The 16,950-nt window shown below is 52.6% G+C and overlaps 1 protein-coding gene across 2 annotated transcripts in view; it reads right to left on the reverse strand.

Moving 5' to 3' along the window:
* Positions 1–10,763: 10,763 nt before the first annotated feature.
* Positions 10,764–16,950, reverse strand: part of PPP2R2C (protein phosphatase 2 regulatory subunit Bgamma) — a 135,500-nt gene continuing 129,313 nt past the window's right edge. For both annotated transcript variants that reach the window (XM_017680504.3, XM_017680505.3), the window contains exon 9: positions 10,764–13,576. In XM_017680504.3, coding sequence (XP_017535993.1) covers positions 13,285–13,576 — 292 coding nt within the window. In that variant the 3' untranslated portion in view covers positions 10,764–13,284. The remainder of the gene's footprint in view (positions 13,577–16,950) is intronic.

Raw genomic sequence — 16,950 nt, forward strand, 5'->3', positions numbered from 1 at the left:
GGGGCAGTGTCTGCCCTGCCCGCCAAGCTGGCCATTCAAGTCTTACTAGGGGAGAAGTGTGCATAATCACAAATATTTGTGCAACTCAGGTCAGCCTGACTGCCTGGTTTGAATCCCACATCTGTGCGGTCCCAGTGTGTGACCTCAGGCAAGTTCACCTTTCCAAGCCTTGTACCTTTAGACAATCTCTCACCAGATGGCTTGTAAAGTCCCCTGTAGCTTTTCAAAAACTTAAGCTTTATGGAAACGATCACGGTTAGGTTGGAACTGATTGGACTGGCTTCTCCAAACCAAGGCCTGGGCCTGCTGCTCTGCAGCACCCCTCGCGCCCCAGGACACAGCCCAGCCTTCCTGCATCGTGGGCTCAATCAGTTCAGTTCGCCACGCCTCCAGATCCAAAGTGCTTGGCCAGTACCTGACTTACCATCTAAAACATTCCTTATTTAACTTAACTAATGAGGCTTGAATGCATTTGTTGCCGCCCACGAACAAATATTTATTTCAGTGTGATGCTGAGCAGATGCTGTGAGTCCACGGTTTGAGTCAAACCCAGGTTCCACCCCCACAGGAAAATCCCATGACGGCAGCCCCAGTTCAGTGCCAGATGTGCCCTCCTGCGTTTGGATGTAGGAAGGCACAGCAGGGGAGGGCTTCCAACCCAGGTGGGGCCCGGGAGCCTCTGGGCAGACCTGGGGGTTGCCCCATTTTGATAGCTAGGGGAGGAGTTGGCGAGGGTAGAAGCCAGCTCAGCATCAGGTGCCCATGCGAAGGCCTCAGGCCTGGCCCAGGATGCCAGGGCACAGAGCCTTCAGTCCAGGGGCCAGGTTGGAATTAGGCCTCTGTCCCGCAGGCGGCTGAAAGCCCCTCCTGGCTCTGAAGCCAGGGCCCTCAAGCCTCATAAGAGGGACAAAGGCTTCTCCCCACCCCCTCCCCGCAGAACTGGCCGGCAGTGGGCTGCCCGGTTCTGCAGCCTGCCTTTGGACTGCTGCCGTGGGGCTGTAAACATCAGAATGCCCTCGGCCCTGCAGCCCCCGGGCTCCTGCTGTGTTTGCTGCCCTCCCTTCCTGTTGATAAACAGGGCCCTGCCTGTCTGGCCCAGGACCAGGTGTTGTCTCCTGGGGGTTTTGTGGAGGTCCTGACTCCAGGAGCTGAACCCTGTCCTCTGTGCGGCGGGACAGACTCAGGTTTCAGAGCTGGGCTGTGGGTCTGGACTTAATTTACATGAGGTCATTTTGTGCTTGCACACAGGCCTCACATGCTGCCCTCGGCCCGTGTCACATATGAGACTTGTTAAAGGTTCACGAGGCAGGCCTTGCCCAAGGTCACGGGGCTAGGAGATGGCATTCTGGGCCGGGAACCAGAGCCTGACCTTCTCATCGAGCAGTAAGAAACCCACTGTTTTCCTGGGTCTCCTATTCCCTCTCTGGAACACTGCCCAGAGGGGCTGTCCGTCAGAGCTGCCAGGAGGAGCTGCGCTGGCCACAGACAGCCCGGCATCCCAGCGCCTGCTGGCCTGCACCCTCCAGGACTGAGCGCCGGGACCTCACGAGACTAACGTGATGCAGCCCCACGTTTGAGCTGCTCAGGGAACACCCAACTGGGTGGCGTCATTTTGAAGCCTGGAGACGGTTTGGCGCTGGAGTTTCCGAACCACAGCTGAGACCCCCTCCTCCAGGCGCCCCAGAGGGCCACTCCAGAGGCCCTGCAGTGGCCTCCGGGGTGCGAGACGCGGCATCAGAAAGCCTCCCGCGGATGTGCTGCTGAAGACCTGTAAGCTCGGTGTCAATCACTCTAGTGCTCTTCTCCGCTTTTCAGTTCCGTCCTGTGTCCTGATTGCCTGTCATGTGACTGCTCTCCCAAGTGGCAAAAAACACAAATTTCCACAGTCATCTCTTTCAAGGTTGCCCGCAAAACCATACCTGGTCTTTCTTGAATCTGCCTTTTTGGAGTCCTTTAATCATCCCAACTCCTGGTCAGCATGCTGGGGGCTTGGGGTTCAATAGGCACCAGCCTTCGGTTCCAGATGCAATCCCATTGAGAAGCCCTAGGAGAGCATGCTTTCATTGGCATGGTCTCCATGGCGACCCGTCTGCTTTTCCATAGTGAAAAAATTAAAATTCATTCGTTCAACAAATACTGAGCACCTACTGCATGCTTTGCTGTTCTCAGGCATAAGGGATGCAGCAATGAAGAGAGTGGAGAGTGGCCCCCATGTTGGTGGGGTGATGTGTCCTGGGCAGATGGGCCATCAGCCCAACAAAATGCCAGATAGAGAACAGTGCTGTGATCTCCTACCACGGGCACTTCCGCTGTTTGTGCCCAATTTACCCACATTCGTGGAGTACCTACTGTGTGCTGGATGCTGACCATGCATTTTCCCCTTTAATCCTCATGGCAGCTGTTGCCGGATAAGACATTTGTGTTTTGAAGATGCAGCAGGTGGAATAACAGCCCCCAAAGATGCCCATGTCTTAATCCCCTAAAGAATGCAAAAGGGGCTTTGCACATGAGTTAAGGATTTTGAACTGGGGGAGATGATTTCGGGTTACCCAGGTGGGCCCAGTATCATCACAAGGCCCCACACACAGGAGAAGCAGGAGGGGCAGGGTGCGGGAGACCGAGATGCGGGACAGCTGGCCCTGAAGGTGCGGGAGGGGTCAGGAGTCCAGGAACGTGCGCACCTCTAGAAACCAGGAAAGGCCAGCCTCCAGGAGGAGCCAGCCCTGCCCACACCTTGATTTCAGCTCAGGGAGACCCGTTTCAGACTTCTGACCTCCAGAACAGTAAGCCAATAAGTTTGTGTTGTTTTAGGCCACTAAATTTGTAGTAGTTTATTACAGCAGCCACAGGAAACTCATACAAAGATGAAATAAGTCCAGAGGCGTCTGTGGTCTTGCCCAGCTCACACAGCTTCGCCTTGAGGGAACTGGAATTCAAGCCACCGCTGGCCCTGTGCCCTGTAGTTTCCTCCTGGCTCCATGTAAGTTTAAGGTTCTTTGTAGTTGAAACGGAAGCGCACATTTATAACAGTGCTGGTGAGCGATGGGGAAGGTCTCTAAGGGGACTTGTGTAAGGGGACCGAAGGGCTCTGTGTTCTGACAACAAGTGCTCTTGAAAGTAGGAAATTCTCAGGGGCCTCAAACCCTTTCTGGATATAAGGGCAGGATGGGAGTATAAATTATATACAAAATGAATGAATAGAGAAAACATATACCAGAGTCACTTTTAGAAAGGACTCAAAAGATAGGTAAGGATATTCTTAAAAGAGTATGCAAACACATTCTTTTTAATAAAATCTTGGGACAAAAAGCTCCCCAGAGTCTTTACCTTTTGCACACAAACCACAGACCGTCCCCTATCGCACCCAGGGATGGGGGGACCAAGCTGCTATTTTGGTCACAGAAAGAGGAAAAAGCAATAAGGTCACGAATGGGCTTCTGGGGGCCCCAGGCTCTGTGCGGACCACCTCTGCAAGCACATTCTTGTTTAGCCCACTAGGCACAACCATTCTCCACAGTTCGTAGATGAGAATCCTGAGATGCAACAAGGGGAGGTAACGTCCCCCAGATCCAGGGAGACCGTCACAGCCAGGATTTGAATCCCTGCAGCTGGGCTCCGCTCCTGCTCGGAGCCATGTAGCCTTGGGTGCTGCTCACACAGTGGGTGCTTGGAAAATATTTGTTGATTGTATGAATGATTCAGCGGATTTGCAAAAATGAACGGTGGTCCTTCCGTGGTGAGGTTAGTGCTTATTTAGCACAGTTATGTATGAGATAGTCATTTGCCCCTCTCACAGGCTTTGCAAATGTATTGAATGAGTAAGTCGCTGCTCCAAACATCCCCATGTGTTTTGCATGTTTGGGCTTTTTTTTGGCATAATTTTAATAATGGATTTTCATTTTTACTTTCAGTTTTCGTTTTTACTTTCATCCTCCTCCTCCTATTGCCGCCTCTTGCAGTTTCAGTCCCTCCCTGAAATTCATCATGTCATCCGACTGTGTGGGCCCCATGCTGGAATTCTAACAGTCTCCAGGTGGAGATAATGGGGCTTTGTTTTTTAAAAAAAGACATGAAATGAATCACTCAGGACTGGAGCAATTATTTCAAGCTCTAAAAGCTTCTGTGTTGCTAGGAAACCACTCCTGAAGCTGGTAAACCTTTGCCAAAGTTTCAGGTTGAACTTCTGCAGTGTAACTCTGAAGAAAAGTGTGGGCGAAAAAAGCGAAAGATTGGGGTGCCCTGCTCTTCCTTTCAGAAGTGGCAAAAATCAACCAACCTGTCACACTGTTTTTAGCTTTCCTCCACCTACACAGATAATCTGCTTTTCTGGCAAACAGTTCTCTAGAAAGGCCCTTTAGTCCTACTGAATTCACAGAATAACCTGTCTCCTTAGGGTGGTGGAGGCCCCTGCAGAGCTTTGCTGAAGCCCGCGTGATGCCCACGGCCTGACCCTGGGGTTTAGGAAAACTCCCAGGTGAGGCTAGTGTGTGCCTGAGGCTGAGGGCCACTGCCCAGGAAGGCAAGCAGGAGCTGACCTGGGCAAGACCAGCGGGGAGGGGTCAGGTCGTCCACTGCCTCCCAGTCTCTGCAAGGCTGCAAGAGCTCCCCGCCAGGGGAGGGCACTGAGCCCAGAGCCAGGGGGAGATGGCTGACTAGGTCTCGGCAGACCACTGACCATGTGCCAGACGCGGTGACAGCTGCTTTGAGGATGTGAGCTTGAGCCTCAAGAACCTCCCGTGGTCAATGTTACTGTCCCAGCTTCATAAACAGAGCCGGCCCCCAGTGATCCCCACCCCTCCCGCAGCTCCTTCCCCCATGGTGCCAGGACCGGGCTATGTGACCAGTAGAGGATAGCACTTCTGACATTAGTTTGTACCAAGCAGCTGGGATGGTCTCTCCTAGACGGACCACTCTGGGTGAGGTGGCCATGCTGTGACCAGCCCCATGGAGAAGCCCGCATGGCCTCCAGCCACCTATGTGGGCTTGGAGACAACCTCTGCTCCCCATCTGTTCTTCCGAGATGGCAGCCACACTACAGTCCTTAAGTGCCCCCTGCGGGGCATGGCTGAAGCGAGCTCCTTTCCTTGGGGAAGTGGGGAAGCAGGGAGCCCTTAGTCAGTACCAGACACAGTGTCACAGGGCGGAGGCATGGTCCCTCACCCCCCCCTCCCCCCGCTCAGGCTGCCAGGACCCCTTCGGTTCAAGGGCATCTCCATCTCCCCACCAGCCCAGGGTCTGCCAGCCCTGAGCCCTTTCCTCCCACCCCACCTCACCCCACCCCACCCCTCAGGGTGCACTTGGCAGATCTGTTTTCTTTCCTTGTAAAATAGAAATGTTTATGTTTTAAAACTATTAACATCATTGCTCCCTATTCTGTTATTCTCACGTCCAATTACTGCGCCTCTGAGGCAACTGCTTGCAACCCTTTCTACCGTTTCTTCTGCTGAGAACCTCCCTGTTTCTGAACAGATGCTCACTTGCCATTTGTGATCTTTGAGGCTTGAAGGACATCCGCTGATGCCACAGAAGACAAAGACTTAGCTTTTGTCCCTTCCCTCTGACCCCTTCCCCCAGCCAGACATTAACACACACCCCATCTTCCTAGGATGATTATCTTACAGGGTTTTGGTAAATTAGCTTTCCTCTTACATGTTTACATTTTTACACTATATGACAGTATTCACAGCTGAACTGTGTAGGGAACTAAGATTACAATTTCTTTGTAGTAAAACTTTTACTCTGGACTTAATTATCTAGTGTTTTTTGTTTGTCTTGTCTTTTCCATATTGATCACTAATTCATCTGCCAAAAGTAGAAAAGTCTTCTCAGTATATCAAAAGTACCAGATAATCTCTCAGTTTCTGCTTTTTACCCCCCATAAACATGTTTCAATAGAAATTTCCATTTGCCAAATTCCACGTCTCTGTTTACATAGCTGTGGTCCTGGGATCTCCACCATCACTGCCATTCCCCTGGACTTTGCTGTGTGCCTTAGTTTAGCCAATGGGACACAAGCAGAGACTTGAAAAGTGCTTGTGCCTTGGGGTTTTGCCCTATCTTGCTGCTCTTGGGAATCCTGGAACGGTCGCAATAGGCTGGGATAACCAGCTGGATAGTGAGACACACAGTGGTGACATGTGTCACCCCATCTGACATCAGGCCAACCCCCAAACACGGGAGTGAGCCTATTCCACACCACCCAGCTTTGGTGTGCCTCCCAGGTGACCCACAGAATTTTGTAAGAAATAGCAAATGCTCATTGTCTCGTTAGTCACTAAGTTTTGGAGTTACACAACTACTAGTCTGTTCTTACTAGTGAAAGCCAATTGATATAAGACTTTGTGTGTGTAACAATGTATTGTCTCCTCTGATGTATAATTGATAGTTTGGCTGAGTATAGAACTTGCAGAATAATTTGTTCTCAGAACTTGAAAGCTGCTTATTTTCTAGCTTTCCTCATTGCTATCAAGAAGCCTAATGATACTCTGATTTCTCCAAGCAAATCTTTCGTGATATTGTCATTATCCCTTGTGTTCTGATTTTACACAGGTGTGGCCCTTGAAATGGGTGTTATTCCATCCATTGTGCTAAATACTTCGGTTTCTTTTAATCTGGAAATTTTTATTCTTCATGATCAGAAATTTTTTTCTTCAATAATTTCTTTTCCATCTTTTTCTCTGCTCTTGCCTTTTGAGCTCCTTGAATTTGCCTATTGAGACTTTTTAGACTATTTTTATCCTCTATTTTCTCCAATGTTCTCTTAGCTATTTTTGTTCTACTTTTTGGGAAAAAATCCACAATTCTATCTTCCAATCTTTGCAGAAATTTTTATTGCAGAAATTCTGCTTCTAATTTCCGTAGTAGTTTTTTGTTGAGTATTTTCTTTTCTTATGTTTCATATAGTCTCTCATCTCTATGCAGATATTTGTTAAATTTTAATGTATTTTAAATATGATACCATTAAATAATATATTTCTATTATTTTATAATGTATATAATTTATAATATGTAACATATAATTAACATGGAATGAAATAGATTTTTTAAAACTTCCTTCCATTTTTACACTGTATCTGAAGGTTCCAGTTCCTTTTCTTCTTTCTTCTTTGTTTGCCTGTTTTTATCTTGGTCTTTTTGGTAACAAGTCCTCAAATGTCTGGCAATCTGCGTATATCTCAGTACAAAGCGCCGTAAAGCTATCCAGAGGCTTTGTGGGCATGTGGCGGTAGGAGGACACTTGTCAAATGTCAGCGTCCCGGGAAGATGACCAGCCACGCTGTACCTGGGGGACTTCCAGACACCAGCGTCCAGGTCTTTTCTCTTAGGCTGGTCGGTCTCCCGTGAGGAAGTCTTTAATCTTCTACCTGGAGAGGAGAGAGATGGGTATGACCCATTCTCACGGATATCCCGTCTCAAGCTCCTCCTCTGGACCAGAGGAGTGGGGAGGGCCACTAACTGATGCCAACTTGCATAAAACCCTGTTTTGTTTCCCATCTGCACAATCTGCCCTCAAAGGCCCCCAGTGTGTCTGGAGCCTTTATGGGGATCGTAATGGAAACCCATTTGCTTCTAGATGCCCCCACTGCTGGCCTGGGCTCTTCTTTCATCTCTGAGCCATTCACCACTCACCTCTCTGTTTTCTTGCTTCCAAAAGTGAAGGCTGTTGTCCCCATTCCTATTCTCTTTGCCCTCATAGGTTCATGAGTTTTCTCCCTTTATTGTCACTTCAGTGGGCTTTGGGGAGTGAGAGCAGTAAATATGTGGGTTTGGTCTGCAGTGTTAACAGGATTCTCTGGGCCCCTGCACAGGACCCAGTATTTAGTTGAAATATGATGCTTCACTCGGCAAATGGTCCTTGGGGACCATAGTGCTAGGCCTGTGCTGGGCACTGGGGACATGGCAGTGAGTGGAAGGTGGTCCCCAACTTTTTGGTGCCGGGGGCCAGTGCTGTGAGGGAGAGGAGCCCAAGGCTGTGAAGCCAGAGGGGTCCTGACCAGCCCGGGGTCCGGGGTGAGGCAACGTGCTAGGCTCTAATTCGGGAGTCTCTAGAGGGGAAGGGTCACGGATGGGGACTTAGCTCCAGGTAGGGGAAGGGCGTGATCAGTGGCCCAGAGACACCCAACAAGCAGGGACCTGAGGTGCTTCAGGTGGCTGGAAAGTCCAGGCCCCCATTCAGGGACATGCCCTCTAGGCTTAGACACTGGCTCCATTACTCCCAAGCCTGTGGCCTCAGACAAGTCTTGGTACCTGTTTTCTGATTTATAAAATGGGGACAATCACAGCTCTCTCTTAGGCGATTGTGTGGTTGGGATGCAGTGATGCGCACACAACTCCCAGCACAGTGTCTGGTGCAGTGTAGGGCTCAGCAGGGCCCACTGTCCACACAATGACTCGGAGGGCAGAGGGGAAGGATGCTGGCGGGCAGTGGGGCAGATCACCAAGGGCCCTGCATGCCAGGCCACAGTTCATGGATGTATGCCAGCAGGTACCAAGAGCCTTGGAGATTGCAAGGCGGGAGACAGATGGGCTGGGCTGTGACAATCATGTTTTCATCGGAGCAGATGGCAGTCTGCAGTTGGGAGAGGCCTGGGGAAGGACGTGCAGTTTGAGCAGAATTTCACGTGGCCCCCTCGAATGCTGTCTTCTGTAGGCTTGTGTTTCCACAGCTCTGAGCCCAGGGCCTGGCACAGAGTAGGGGCCCTTCACTGTGTGCAGACCTAGACCAAGCTGGCCTGGCAGCGCCGCCCGGAGACCCGGCTCCCCACAAGTCCCTGGCCCTCTAGGAGCCCCAGCGCATCCCTCCCTGCCACCATCTGGCTACAAGCCCCAAGTACTGCCGGGAGCTCCACAGCAGAGTCCCCCGGCCACCCTCAAGACAGGCAGCCTCTGCTGCCTCCTTATGTGCTGTGCAACTTTAGGCAAGTGCTGGGACATCTCTGAGGGTCCTCATCTGTGACGGGGGGGCAGGAATCCCCACTCAAAGGGGTGGCTGTGAGATCAGAATGAAGGCACCTGAGTGTACCGTCCCCTAGGGGTGCTGCAGCAAATCACCACACTTCGTGGCTTAACAACACACATACCGTCCTCCAGTAGGCCAGCTGGGTCTCACTGCGCTGAAACCCAGGTGTGGGCAAGGCGGCGTTCCTTCCAGGGGAACTCCATTTCTTTGCCTTTTCTAGCTTCTGGAGGCCACCCCCATTCCCTGGCCTGTGGCCCCTTCAAAGCGGACCACAGCAGGTCTCGTCCTTGTCTCACGTGCCCCCAGCCCTTTCTCCCTTGTTTCCTCCCCCTGTATACAGCCAGCGGAGGCTGTCTGCTTTCAAGGACAGGAGGTAGATTGGTCCCACCTCACTGACCCAGGACAATCTCCCATCTCAAGAACCGTCACCTTAATCACACCTGCACAGTCCGAGGTGGTGGCCAGTCGATGCCGGTCGATGCTGGATTTTGTGAGGCTGAGGCTGTGGCAGCCGTGACCTCCGAGAACCTACATGTGCCTCGAGTTTTCCACACCTGAGTTTGATTCCAGACTCTACCACTTACTAGTTGTAGGAATTTGGGCACAAGTTAAATTATTCAATCTTACTTTAAGCCTCAATTTCTCCATGTATCAAATGGGTAAAATAATGGCACCCCCCACCTTTCCCCAGTAAAAGGGCTACATGAAGCCTGAACAAGATAATACATGTGCAGTCCCCTCAAAGTGGTACCATGAGGCTCAATGAAGTATTTTTATTGCCTCATTAGTCACCCCAACAGCACTTAGGAGTGGTGGTGTCCTCTGTTTACACATGCAGTTCAGAGAGGTTAGCCCCGTGTCCAAGGTCACGTAGCCAGGAAACGGCTTTCCCCTCCTTTATGCTGTGTCCTGGGGGCTGTGTGGTTCATCGAGAATTTAGCCAACACAAGTCCTGCCAGCAGGCCTTCCTGCCTTCCTCCTGCTGGGCCTGAAGTGCACAACACCCTCTTGAAAGTGGAACAGCAAAGCCGGGGATCCCAACAGGGCTGCAGGGACACATGGGGTGTGCATGTCATCCAGCTTCTCAACCACTGCAGCGGGCGGGGCAGGGCCTCTCTGGCTTCCAGAACTAACCAGAAGCCCCGAGGCCTCTTTCCCCAGCAGTCTCCTGGTCTGCAGGACACCGAGGTGGTGCTGCTGGGGAGCATTGTAGGAGTTAGCCAGGCCAAGCTCGAAATGTGGCTACAATATGCGCTAGCTGTGTGATCTTGGGCTAATTCCTGAACCTCTCTGAACCTCAATTTCCTCTGTACCATATTCTCATGTTGGATGTGAAGGTGAAAAAAGATGGGAGAGTGAGAGAAATTTGGAAATCATGGTGGGCTATGCTCACCTGCCTCAAAACAAAATAAAACAAGACAACCATCATTTATTGCAGGCTTATGTGCCAGGCACTGGGCTTTGCAGGCATTATCCAGCTTAACCCCACCCCTCCCCCAAGCCCCGAAACTACGAGGTCAGGATTATTGGCTCCATCTCCCCAGTGATGAAATCAGAGATCACAAACCTTAGAAGTTGCTTGAGGAATTAGGCAGCAAAGCCTTGAGGTAACCTAGGCTTCCCAGGGCCCGTGGGCACCCTGATCCACCCGCCATATGGCTTCCGGAGGGTACCCACTGCCCCAGGGTTGGCCTCATTGAAAAAAACAGCATTCAGAGCCTCGATTTCAATGTAACATTTGTCATTTTATTGGAAAAAGCTGGTATTAACATATTTATAATTTTATTCAACAGTTGGATAATTTGTGAGACCAAAGAAAACAAGAATGCACCTATGAGTTAGAGTCCAACGTGATCAGGCTGTCTACTCTACCACCACCTACCCAGCACCCCCAGGAGCTCAGTCTTCAGAGAGTATTCAAATGAAAACACAAACAACCCAACAATTTCACAATGACTGTGTGAACGCTCGTACATTCAAGAAGAGCGGAAAATTTAAACAGAGTAAGGAAGCAAATTCTGTGACTGTGTTACTGGCCCTTCTGCCATTGCTAGTTCCGCCCCACGCCACTCCAACTCTTTCCTGAACACACATTTTATTATTCACAATTTGCTTTGGACATCAGTATTCTCCCAGAATCCGAAGTCCTACCTTTCTTCTGAGATGATCCGTTTCTTTCTTTCTTTCCTTTTTGGTTTGGTATCCCAAGTTTAAAACAGAAGTAAGGAACCAGGAACCGGCTTAAGCTCTCCTTTGGAATACAGTGTAGGATTTGTACTTTGTAGATGGTAAATGTTCAGCCTATGATCTGACAATAACCTCTCACTGCAAATGCACGTGTCTTCTCAGCATCTGAATCACAAAGGGAAATGGATTGTGCCAAATATCTGAGTAATTGTGTAAGGCCCTCAGAGCTGGATTTTGGCTTCAACAAGATTTCTATACAATTTAACACATTCTCGAACCTCTTTACAAAGGGAAAAAAGGAACCCACCTGTGATTAATTTTCATTAGAATAGATATATACATATAATACTGTCCGGGCCACCTGGATTTTACAGTGATATATAAACAAACATTCTTCATTCATGTTGATTAGGGGAAAAAAAAGCGATGGACCCATTACCTTATGTAAATACCTTGTGGCCGGCGGGAAGTGAGTGCACGTGCGTTTTGTGCTTTGACACACACAAAAGTATACCGTTATCCTCTGAGAAAAATATTGGGTGGGTCTATTTCCCGGGTCAGGTTACATCTTGTAAAAAAATGTTGGATTCTGTAGGGCCTCTGCACCCTGTTTTCTGAAGCAAAATGCAAAGCCATGTGGTTCTGCTGCAATTCCAAGGGCAGGGACAGGTGGGCATGGCAGGCAGGGTGGGCAGAGCTGCCTTGACAGCAGGAGGCACTGCTGGGAAACACTGCATTCTCTGTGGCCCTCAGGAAGTGTCCTCTGAGAACTGTGGGTCATTCACGAAAATGTATCCTAAAATGGTCATAACATGCAATCTTCTTCTGAAGGCAGTCCAGTGCATCTGGCGAAGGAGCTAGGGTGCAGGTGGAGGGTGGAGCAAAGTGGGGGAGAAAGCCGAGCTCCTGAAGGTAGCAGACAGAGCAGGGAGCCACCACGGGTCTTCTCTATTCTCGGTTCTGTGTCTTGGTTCTCCCCATTATCAACCCACCTGCTTCATCCTGCTTCACAAGGTGGAGGCATCTCCAGAACCTTCCAGGCTGGAATGTCGCTTTAATAGGAGCCATCACGTGGTAAATCGGAAAGCACCTTGTGCAAAGACCAGGCGGGGATTCCTGACTTCACCGCTTGTTTGGTGCCCGCCTTGGACAAACTGTTTCTCCTTTGGGGGCCTCAGTTTCCTCGGGTGTACAAGGGGGATGACCAATTCTTCACCTTTTAATCCCTGGCTTCTGGCTCAGAGCCTGGCACTCAGTGAGCAGTTGGTGTTTATGGAGGAAATGAACGGACACCACATCACAGGATCACGTGAGGATTCAGAAAGCTTGCGAAGGAGCCAGTATAAGTTCCCACAAGGGGCTCAAAGACTGCTGAAGGATGACAGGGGCGCCCCGCAGAGGAAGAGTTAAATCAGTGCACCTAAGGGCCCAGCACCATGCCCGGCATAGGTTGGTTAAATCGGGGGAGTAACTGCTGCGCACACACGTGCGCGCGCACACGCGCACGCATGGATCGCAGGACCCTCTTTCCTCTCAGGGAACTAATGGACCTTGGGGATTGAAAGGCATTAAAAGAACCCCAAAGGGGAGCTTGCATCACAGATTCTCAGCACAAATTCACGATCCAAAAAGCAAAGGGGAGACCCTCAGCTCTGAGACTGGGAAAACTGCTCCATTTATAACCAAAAGAATCCCTGGCTGGCTTGTTTGACCTTCATTGTCTACCCCCAGAGCCCCAATCGGAGGCCAGTGAGGCTCATGAGAGGAAGGGCTCCCGGGATGCCAGCTTCCCCAAAAGGAACGGCTGGAGTGAAAAATTAACCCAGAGATGTAAAAATCTTAACGCGGTAAAGACTGCACGCCAGAAAGTCAGGGAATGAATGAACTGAACTTCAAGGCAGACAGTCACGTCTGTTTTGTGACTTGTGGCTGTGAATCCTTCTTTGTCCTGTTTTGAGACAATTACCAAGAAAAGGCGGTCTGGCTTAGGGACACTGCAGAGGAACGGGGCCAAAGTTACCGGCTGCCCACAGGGCCACTCCTGGGGTTGTCCTTGCTCCCGCTCCTGGCACTGCCGTCGGGCGGTTGTGTCTGGACAGTCGCAGAAGGCTGCCTCAAGGGGTGGGCTCTGCGCACCCCTAGTGCATCTCGGAGTTCACCTTGTCCTGGAAGATGTACAGGTTGTTGGTGGCCGCAATGGCGATGATGTTCTCGGCTGGGTGCCAGGCCGTGTGCAGGATCTTCTTGGTGAAGTCCAAGCTGTCCACGCTGATGTCATCCCGCCGGCGCTTCCCCCCCATGCACACGCGCCGCGGCTTGAGCACAGCCCGCGGCTTGCTGCTCTCCCTCGAGGCCTCCAGGGTCACGTCCCGCTTGGTGTTCCGGTCAAACATGCGGAAGAAGTTGTTGTAGGCGCCAGTCATGATGACGCTGGCAAAGAAGGGAGGCGTCAGGTGTTGGGGAGGGGAAGGAGGGGGACACGGGTGAGAGCAGCCTGCCTCCTCCCTGGAATCTGCAGGCCGGTGGTCCCCGGGAAGGGGGCCTGCAGGAGGAGACGTGGTGCCATGGTGCCTGGGTTCCACCTCTCTCGCGGGGCCCCTTGTCCTCCCTCACATCCCAGCTGCCATCTATACGCATACTTCGAGGCCAGGAGATAAGACCCCTTTAATGCTCTGCCCCAAACATCGTAAAAATATTCTCCTGCACTTTTCCTTTAGTCTAGGAGACACGGCCCTGGACTTTCAGAGACGACGCAACAGCAGAGGGAAAACAAAGCGGAAATAACCACAGAACTTGCTGGGCTATAAACTCTGGCTGTGAACTCCACAGCTGACAGAAGGAAGGCCCCTGAGTCAGCCGGACCAGCCCTGCTCCCCGAGGAGCTGAGTGAATGAATGAACACTCTTTGCACACTATTCAGGTGCAAGTGTGCACAGACTTCCCCTCCTGGCACACAGTGAGAACACAGGAAATGCTCTGTACATGGGATAGGCTGGAGGGCCAGAACCTTCTATTATTCCTGCCAGGCCTGCAGGTTCAGAAGGCAGCTGCCCCAGGAGGTGCTTGCTAAGTGCTGGCTGGATGGCTGGCTGGGTAGATGGATGGGTGGGTAGGTGGATGGGTGGGTAGGTGGATGGATGGGTGGATGGGTGGGTAGATAGATGGGTGGCTGGCTGGCTGGCTGGCTGGATGGATGGATGGATGGGTGGATGGATGGATGGATGGGTGTTTGCATCTAACAGGAGGGTCCTACAAAGAAACAGCCACCACAGAAGTCAGTGAAGAGTGGAACAGCCTTGCCCAGCTATCCCGCACACCACACCGATGGGACAGACCAGGGATGAATGTAGGGGCTTCTCTGGAGTTGTCTGGGGAGGGTGGTGGGGTGGGACCTGGGGGAGGGGGCATAGTCAACTGTTCTACCTTTTTAAGGAAGTTGTCTAATCTCTGGAGGAGAAGGCAGGGTAGGTGGAGAATTTTGATGTACTTTCTGCCTCTAATCTTTTCTTCTCTGAAATTCTGCCTTTAAAACCTTCATTACTGTGAATAGAGCCATTTGTTGTTGAGACAACTAAATGACACTGTGGTGGCACATGGTAGGCTGCTGGGGGCTGTGGGGAGAGCACCCACCGTCCCACCTTCCAAGAGAAGCCCCTTCTCTCCTCCAAGGTCAGCTTATCCTGGAGAACAGAGTTGGCTCTAATGTCCCCAAAGTTATGACCCATGAGACCACACCACAGTGTGACCCCCAGGCAGGGAGCAGGGAGTTGGCTGGGCCTGAAAACGCCCCAGAACCAGACATCTGGCACCTTGAAGTCACCGGAACCCAAGCCTGGTCCTCACAGGGCTGCCCCATGGGGCCCAGGTGTCAGGTCACTGCAGCCAACAGGAGCCAGCCCAGCATGTGACCCTCAGTGAGGTCATGACCCCTGAATGGCCCTATACCATTACCTGCAGCTCAGAACTAAGACCAGGCCGCAGAAAGGAGGGAGCAGACAACAACCTCAGAGACCCAGAGCTGTCCTGGTGGAGGACACACACCCCAGCGCCAGGCCCAGGGGGAGCCGCCCAGAGCCCACTCAGAGCCAGGGAAGGCAGCCCAGGAGGCTCCCCGGCCCAGCCCCTGCCCCAGCCCGGTACGTGGCTTTATAAGGACCAGGCTGGAGGACGGAGCTGTGGGCTGGGCCAAGTCAGCACTGCCACCGAGGCTGGGGGGCAAGAAGGGCCACTCCACCACCCGCTGCCAGTGTCCCCAAGGTATGGGGCTGCAGGGAATAGGGCTTGACCCGTTACCCTGGGCAGCAAGGAGCAGACGCTCAGGGACGACTGTGGCCTGTTCGTTGTCACACTGACGCCCACACGGCCCAGAGGTGACAGAGAGGAACAGTTCCCCTGGGGGGCCCAGATGTGTCCGGTGGTTCTGCCTCCCATTTCCTGTCCCTTAGGGGAAGCAGGGCTGGGAGGGAGGAGGGGAGGGAGGCAGGGAGCCCAGACTCACTGCGGGTGAGGAAGTGAGGCTGCCCTGTGGGTACCAGAGAGTCTCTGGGCCATAAGGGGACAGCAGGCAGGGAAGAGGCGGGAGAAGGTAGGGGCAGGTGTTCAGGGGGCTGGGGGGCAAGGTGGGCGGTGTGCACCTGGGAGAGGAGTGGGCGGGGGGACAGAGATGGAGAGAGGGGGCAGAGTGCATGTGGGAAGGGGGCAGGGAAGGAGGGGATGGGAGGCTGCGGGGTACAGAGGAGGCCTGAGCAACAGGACAGGCCATGTGCCCAGGGCCCCATCGTCCATTGACTTCAGTGCACTGTGATGCCACCTGCTGGCGCCTGAGCCTCCTGGGCCGCCTGGGTGAGGCCTGTGGAACACCCTTGCCCTGCCCCTGGCCTTAAGGAAGCCCTGGGGTCCATCTATGTCTTTTCCCATTTGCCCCACTGCTCAGTAGAGGGGTGCTGTGGTGCCCCACTCTGTGGTCCGGGGTGATGAGCTCAGGCGGGGGTGACTCAGGGCTTCGCACGGCCCTGCCCTTCACAGAGAGGAGGACCAGCCTGGCCACGTTTCAGGGGACCTTCCGGGCCATGTCACACCTGTTTTGCTTCCAGAACAGGGTGTGATATTTTCTTGAAGGCTTGAAGTGCCTGTGGTCATGGTGTGTGGGGAGCCTGCCACTGGGCTCACCCCTGAGTGTGCACAGCCCAGCCCATCCTTTCTTGGGTTCCCTAAGGGCAGAATCCAGCCCTTACCATCCACTGGCACAGTGTGCACCACCGCCTCTCGCCCAGGGGCCCGGCCCCAGCAGCCCGCACACTGGTCTCCCCTGACCCCACCCCCAGGCCCTGTACCCCCATGCTGGACTCTCACATGACACCCCAGGGAACCCTCAGAGGACTCATTAACCCTGAACCTCCACCTCCGCCCTCAACACCAAGCTACAGCCACATCAATCACCCTTCCGCACCTCAGAGCCTTCTGCTGTGCTGTTCCCTCTTCCCCAATGGCCTTCCACTCCCTGTGAGCAAATTCGAGACTTGAGTGCTGCCTCCTCCAGGAAGCCATCCCCAGCCCCTCCCTCCTGCCAGTGCATCCCTCTGAGCTGTGCTGCAGTCTGCTCCCTGCAAGCCACAGGGTCCTCCTGGGCAGGCCCCGCGGCTCATCTCTGCAGTGTCCCTGGTGCCCTGCACTCTTGACCAGAATTGCAGACCCCAGGTGGGCTGCTGTCCGGCGCCTTGAAGAGACCTTGGGGGTCACCAGTTGGGGTGAACCTGGCCTCCCGAGCCAGGGCAGCAATCCTGTCAGGTCTTTCTGGCTCAGCA

The sequence above is a fragment of the Manis javanica genome, chromosome 5, assembly GCF_040802235.1.
Source record: "Manis javanica isolate MJ-LG chromosome 5, MJ_LKY, whole genome shotgun sequence".
NCBI lineage: Eukaryota > Metazoa > Chordata > Mammalia > Pholidota > Manidae > Manis > Manis javanica.